General features: G+C 39.1%; 1 protein-coding gene across 1 annotated transcript in view; it reads right to left on the minus strand.

Annotated features, from left to right (window-relative positions):
- KLHDC10 (kelch domain containing 10) overlaps nucleotides 1-7,446 on the minus strand; it is a 68,496-nt gene that overhangs the window by 12,631 nt on the left and 48,419 nt on the right. Inside the window, exons 4-5 of the mRNA XM_003803323.3 lie at nucleotides 2,916-3,070; nucleotides 1,631-1,779 (exon numbers count right to left, since the gene is read on the minus strand). Coding sequence (XP_003803371.2) covers nucleotides 1,631-1,779; nucleotides 2,916-3,070 — 304 coding nt within the window. The remainder of the gene's footprint in view (nucleotides 1-1,630; nucleotides 1,780-2,915; nucleotides 3,071-7,446) is intronic.

The raw sequence follows: 7,446 nt of genomic DNA on the forward strand, positions 1-7,446 counted from the left end.
CCGGGCTGGGGATTCAAACCCGCCACCTTAGGTGTATGTGGCTGGCGCCTTAGCCGGTTGAGCTATAGGCGCCGAGCCTTATTATAGAGTTTTAAAGTGATTTGCCTACCTTTAATTAGAGACTCTAGACTATAGGTTTTCAAATTAAGGTATTTGTTTAGCAGACAATTATGCTACATAAAACTGTGAGTATAATATGAAATGCCTACCAAAACTTTCATCTAGGCAGTTAGGCTAGAAGCTAAAATAATTTATAATATGTCCACAAAGTGATTCACAGAAAACAAACATGTGAAAATGCTTTGGAAACTTAAATCTATTTCCTCCTTTCCTGAAAGCCCCAGTGCTGATAAAATAAATTACATTAAAATTAATCTAGTAGCAGGCCATTTTCCAAGTCCTCTCATAGCAGTTTTGCAATCATCAGCCCACTAACATACTACAGTAAAGATAAATTCTTCCTTAGCACCTGCCATTTTGTTTAAAGGCAACAAACAGGTATTGATTAGTCTAAACCAGTGGTTCTCAACCTTCCTAATGCCATGGCCCTTTAATACAGTTCCTGTGGGTTGTGACCCACAGGTTGAGAACCACTGGTCTAAACAGAGTGAATAAAAAATTGTTTATTGTCTTTGCTTTTAAACTGGAAGGGGAAAATAATTTCTTCAAGTGTTTCAATGAGTTTAATCCTAAGCAGAAGCAATGGCCATTAGGAAAGAAAAGTTATAGATGTAGGACTAGTACTAAAAGAACAATCAGAGAGAACCATGTGATACCTGAATGTCTGTAACAGAGTCCTTAAAAATGGATGACTTTTCCATCTATCCACCCATCTTTCCATCTATCCTTCCTTTCATCCAATCAACATTCATTGGGTATCACTATGGACATGGCACTGTGCCCTGTTCTAGGGATATATCTATGATATATCTATGTTTTGGTTTTGTATGTTAAACAAATGTACAAGAAAAATCAATGGGGTAAGTCCTTGACACCCTCCCCCCCCCAGATATGACTTAAGAAGGAAAATGAAAAGTAACTAGAAAGTAATTATTTTGGGCTCGGAGTCTGTAGCTCAGCCGCTAGGGCGCCAGCCACATACACGGGAGCTGGAGGGTTCAAATCCAGCCCAGGTCTGCCAAACAACAATAACAACTACAACCAAAAAACAGCTGGCCATTGTGGTGGGCACCTGTAGTCCCAGCTACTTGGGAAGCTGAGGCAAGAGAATTGCTTAAGCCCAAAGAGTTTGAGGTTACTGTGAGCTGTGATGCCATGACACTCTACTGAGGGCAACATAGTAAGACTCTGTCTCCAAAAAAAAAAAAAAAGAAATTTAATTACAACTGCTACCCCTGGTTTCTTCTTCAAAGTATTATAATCTTCCTAATGTAGAAGGGCTACAGAATAAAAAGAAATGACATAAAAAGATTCTATAGTTCAGAGGGAAATACCACTTCCTTACCAGAAGACCTGCCTGTACTATAGACCTTTCTTTACTAACCTGGGGTCGAATAACCAGTTAGCTATTTTAACTAGGGTCAAAGGGTTTTGCTTCATATTGCCAATACTCTAAAAGAGGTCAAATATTAGCAAGAAAGATTAAATATGCCTTCACCCTCAAACTTACCTCTCTTCTGGTAGATCACAGGATAGGTTGTTTGGTTTCAGTTGTGTCCACTCTCTGGTATTAAGATCTAATTTGTGCAGGTCTGTGCTGTAAATATAGCCGGTTGTCCCTCCAAAGACATAAAGGGAGCCATTGATGATGGCCATGGCCTGGACAGCAAGGAAAGGTGAACAAGACTGACTTGTTGACACTGGATTAAAGAATGTAAACTTAACCAGATACCCCAAAATCAGGTTTTAGCAAATTCTCTTCTACTTTTAATCTTTAAAAAAAAAAAAAAAAATCAGACCCTTAAAGGACCAAAGACGTTAGAGAATCCAGATTATGTTTAGAACCTGGAAAGTATCTATAAAAAGGTAAAGCTTTACTCAACTGGAGATCAAGTTCTACTAGACAAGCAAGATAATCCTTTAAGGGTCCTACCCAAGCACAAAATATACAGACTCAGGACATGAGCACTTCCATTAAAAGCTTCTTCTCTTTATAAGCAGGTTGAAGAAAAATACTCTTAAGAAGAAGAAACAGATAGGAAAATAAGTTGGAAGTCTCAAGTCAGCAGGCTAAGGAACCTGATATTTTCCATCAGACTTTCTTCATGTTTAGTTTGCTTCTACTTATGGCTACTTCTTGGAATTTAAATGCCTCCTGTGATAGGAGACAGGGTTATCCAGTGTATAGACTGAAGTTAAAGCTTAGAAGCTGTTCATCAGTACTTACACTGGCTAGTCAAGAAAGAAGCCAAAGCTAGGTTGTTCTGAGCTTAGCCCATTACTCTGAGAGTCTCTGACGTACAACGGGTGGCTCCCTACTTTTCTGGATATGACTTTTTAAATCGAAGGTTTGAAGCATTAGAGCCTAAACAAACCTCTACATAATCTATTTTAGCTAAGATCCATGTAAAAGTCTCTTAGCCAAGTGCAAGTATCATCTCTACTACTGACGTCAGAAAACTTTTCACTCTAAAAGTGATAAGACCCAGACCATAGTGGAAGCAGTCTCTCATTTGGCATAGGGGTAGAGACAGGTTTCTGACATTTAAAGAAACTTCCATATAGGTCTAAGTCTTGACCCTAAATTGAATTAGAAACAGGGAATGGGGGTAGGGAACGGCATGCAACTAGACTTAACAAATTATAATTTCACATCAGAACTGAAAAATAAAATACTAACCACATGGAACTTTTTCTCCATTTAAAAAAATGGTAGTAACAAATATTCTGACATCATCCACAGACTCAAAAAATATGAATAAATATATCCACCATAACTGGCCACAGATTGGTACCTGTCCATATATACGACTGGGTTTCTTCCCCCGACAGCTGAGCAAAGCCCATCTCTTATACTTCACATTACAGACATGGACATCATTGCCGTTGCTCTCACCAAACGGGATGCCTGTACCTCCAAACACTAACAAGTTGTTTCCGTGCAGCACAACTGAGAAAGGAAAAGCACAATTCCATTTATGTACTGCTACCTGCAATGTTCCCACATAAACCCAGAACATAAGAGACACTCAAAAATATCTGCTCTGCCAGAAGTGGTGGCTCACCTGAGCTCACAGGTTTGAGACCAGCCTGAGCCAGAGTAAGACCCCGTCTCTAAAAATGGCCAGGCATTGTGGTCCCAGCTACTTGGGAGGCTGAAGCAAGAGAATTGCTTGAGCCCAAGAGTTGAAGGTTGCTGTGAGCTATGACACCATGGCACTCTACCCAGGGTGACAAAGTAAGACTCGGTCTCAAAAACAAAAAAACAAAAAAACTGCTTTAATGCTTTTATGAAATAGTACAAACGACTGACATTTTACAATAGGCTGAGGATCCCAAATTTGAAAATCCAAAATGCACCAATACCTGAAACTTTCTTTTCAAGCACTCACTTCACATTGGAAATGCTCACTAGAGCATTTCAGATTTCAGATTTTCAGATTTGGGATGCTAAGTATAATACAAACATTCCCAAGTCCAAAAAAATCAGAAATGTGCAACACTTCTGGTCCCAGGCATTTCACTTAAGGGATAGATAATCTGTCTTATAAAGTATTGCTGGAAAAGGTCTAATTCATACTACACAGACTGTATCACATAGCTCATTGTTAGGTATGAAATGTATTCAATACATGTTTGTGCAATTCACTAAATACTATCATACCAATACTGAATTATGTGAACTACAGTATACTACCACCACTCCCGACAGTTCAAGCACGCAGCAAAGCAGAGATCATCTTTGCATAAGCAAAGAAGGAAAGGTCTGGAATGACTCGGGAGACTCAGTAGACTCAGGATGAAGGGATTAAAGCAGAATTCTGGTTTTATCAGGGAAATGATTTCTATGTATAAAATTATGGTTTCTATCATTTTAATCCTCTACCAAATAAAAAGAAACACACTAACATCCTGCAGGTAACTCTGATATTATTCCTCTATTTCTTATAATCCTGCCGCCACACACACACACACACACACACACACACACATACTCATTCTTTCTCACACATACTTTCTTTTTCTTTCTCTCTCTCTTTCAAAATAATGCTCCTGTATTATTTCAGTGGTTTTCTTTTTAACCACTGCCTTAATTGATACTGTGCAGTAGTAGTAGTAACTTACACTGGCTAGTCAGTGTAAGTTGGATACTGTGCAGTCATCAACAGCATGGGGCCACCAAGGGCTGGGTTTAATTTCAGTGTGACCTCAGAAAAATTATTTAACCTTCCTACATTAATCTTTACAACAACCTTATCAGGTAGGAACTACTAATATATTCTCCATCTTTGTGGATGATGAAACAGAGACAGAGAACAGCTTAAATAATTTGGCTGGGCATGGTGGTTTTTACCTATACTCCCAGCACTTTGGGAGGTCAAGGCTTGAGTCCAGGGGATCGAGACCAGCCTGGGCAACACAGTAAGAACCCATCTCGAAATAATTTAATTAGTTAATAACTTGTTAAAGTTTCCTTAAAAAAAGAACCTTGCCAAGCTGGGATTTATCCCAGGCAGTCTAGTTCCAGAGCTTGGACGCTTGGCCATTACCCTCAGGGCTTCTCTAAAGACTCACTTTCCTCATTTGTACAGTGGCGATCATTCCAGCAGCTGCATCACAGGGATGTTGCAAGGATTAAATGGACAATGTGTGTGAAGTACAGGCAGACCTTGTTTCACTGTGCTTAACTTCAGTGGACTTTACATCATCGCCCTTTGCAAGAGACTGCGCTTCTTACAAATTGAAGGTTGGTGACAACCCTGTGTTAAGTACGTCTTGCCTCTTTTCCAACAGCACGTGCTCACTTTGTGTCTCTGTGTCACATTTTGGTAATGTTCACAATATTTCAAACTTTTCCATTATTGTTACATCCATTATGGTGATGTGTGATCAGTGATCTTTGATGTTCCTATGATAATTATTTTGGGCACCACAAACCATGCCCATATGAGATGGTGAATTTAATAAATAAATGTCGTGTGTGTTCTGACCGCTCCATCAACTGACTGTTCCCTTATGTCTTTCTCTCTCCTTAGGCCTCCCTACTCCCTGAGACACAGACAGCAGTTAGGCTAATGAACAACCTTACAATGGCCTCTAAGCAATCAAGTGAAAGAAAGAGTTGCATATGTCTCATGTTATTATTTTTTTAATCAGCAAATAATAATTGCACATATTCATGGGGTTTATAGTCATGTTTTACTACATATAGGGTGGCCACAAAGTTCATGTGCAATTTAAAATTTTTAAACTTCGTGGTCACCCTGTATAATGTATAGTTATCAGATTATAACCTCCAAAAGCATATGCATCATCTCAAATACCTATTATTTCTTTGTGTTGGGAACACTCAACATTCTCCTTTTAGCTATTTGAGACTACACGTGTCTAAAATATTGTTACCTAGAGTCAGCCTACCAGTGGTATATAACCCTACAACTTATTCCTTCTATCCAGCTCTAATGTTGTGTCCTTTAACAAATCTCTTCCTGCCTTCCCTTGGTGGCCTATGGTGTTGGGTGGCTCACAGCCTTTCTAGCCTCTAGTATCCCCTGTCTTTTCACTTCTGTATAAATCAATGTTTATTAGAGATGATTTAAGCTTTGTGAGGAAGGCATGTCTAAAGCCAAGATAGGCCGAAAGCTATGATTTTTGTTTTTTTGCAGTCTTTGGCTGGAGCGGGTTTGAACCCACCACCTCCAGTATATGGAGCTGGTGCCCTACTCCTTGAGCCACAGCTGATGCTGATTAAAAAAATAATAACATGAGACATATGCAACTCTTTCTTTCACTTGATTGCTTGGAGGCCATTGTAAGGTTATTCATTAGCCTAATTCCTGTCTGTCTCAGGGAGTCAGGAGGCTAAGGAGAGAGAAAGACATAAGGGAATAGTCAGTTGATAGAGCAGTCAGAACACACACGACATTTATTTATTAAATTCACCATCTTATATGGGCATGATTTGTGGTGCCCAAAATAATTATCATAGGAACATCAAAGATCACTGATCACACATCACCATAATGGATGTAACAATAATGGAAAAGTTTGAAATATTGTGAACATTATCACAAAGCTAGGATTCTTGTGCCAAACAGCCAGTAGTGAATGCAAAGGAAAAGTTCTTGAAGGAAATTAAAAGTGTTACTCCAGCGAACATACAAATGATAAGAAAGGGAAACAGCTTGATTGCTGATATGGAGAATGCTTAAAAGCCAAAGCCTAATACAGAGTAAGGCCCTGACTCTCCTTAATTCTATGAAGGCTGAGAGAGATCAAAAAGCTGCAGAAGAAAAGTTGGAAGCTATCGGAGTTTAGTTCCATGAGGTTTAAGGAAAGAAACCATCACCTTTACATAAAAGTGCAAGGTGAAGCAGCAAATTCTGTGTAGAAGCTGCCGCAAAGTATTTGGGAGATCTTGGGTAACTGATAGAGATGGCCACACTAAACCATAGATTGTCAATGTAGATGAAACTGACTTCTATTGGAAGATGATGCTGTCTAGGACTTTCATAGCTAGAGAGAAGTCAATGCATGGCTTCAAACTTCAAAGCACAGGATGACAATCTTATTAAGAGCTAACGTAGCTGGTGACTTCAAGTGGAAGCCAATGCTCATTTACCATTCCAAAAACTTCTGAGGCCTCTAAGAATTAGGCTAAATCTCCTCTGCCTTTCTATAAATGGAATGATAAAGCCTGCATACAGCATATCTGTAAGGTTTACTGAGTATTTTAAGCCCACTGTTGAGACCTACTACTCAGAAAAAAAGATTCTTTTCAAAATATTATCACTCATTGACAATGCACCTGGTCATGCAAGCGCTCTCTTGGAGATGTGTTAATACAAGGAGATTAATGTTGTCTTCATGCCTGCTAATGCAACATCCATTCTGTAGCCCATGGATCAAACAGTAATTTCAAGTCTTACTATTTAAAAACTACATATACTTTACAGCTATATAGCTGTCACAGATAGTGATTCTTCTGATGGATATGGGCAAAATAAGTAGATTCTTCTGATGGATATGAAAACCAAAAGGTTATCAATTCCAGATGCCATTTAGAAGAACATTAGTGATTTGGGGAAGAGGTCAAAATATCAACATTAACTGGAGTTTGGAAGAAATTGATTCCAATCGTCATGGATGACTTTAAGGGGTTTAAGACTATAGTGGAGGAAGTAACGGTGGATGTGATAGAAACAGCAACAGAACTAGAACCAACAGAGAGCGAGCCAGGTGCAGTGGCATGTGTCTGTAATCCCAGCTACTTGGGAGGCTGAGGCCAAAGGATCATTTGAGCACAGGAATCTTTTTTTTTTTTTT

Source organism: Otolemur garnettii, unplaced genomic scaffold, assembly GCF_000181295.1.
Source record: "Otolemur garnettii isolate 467f Iridium unplaced genomic scaffold, OtoGar3 scaffold00293, whole genome shotgun sequence".
Lineage (NCBI taxonomy): Eukaryota > Metazoa > Chordata > Mammalia > Primates > Galagidae > Otolemur > Otolemur garnettii.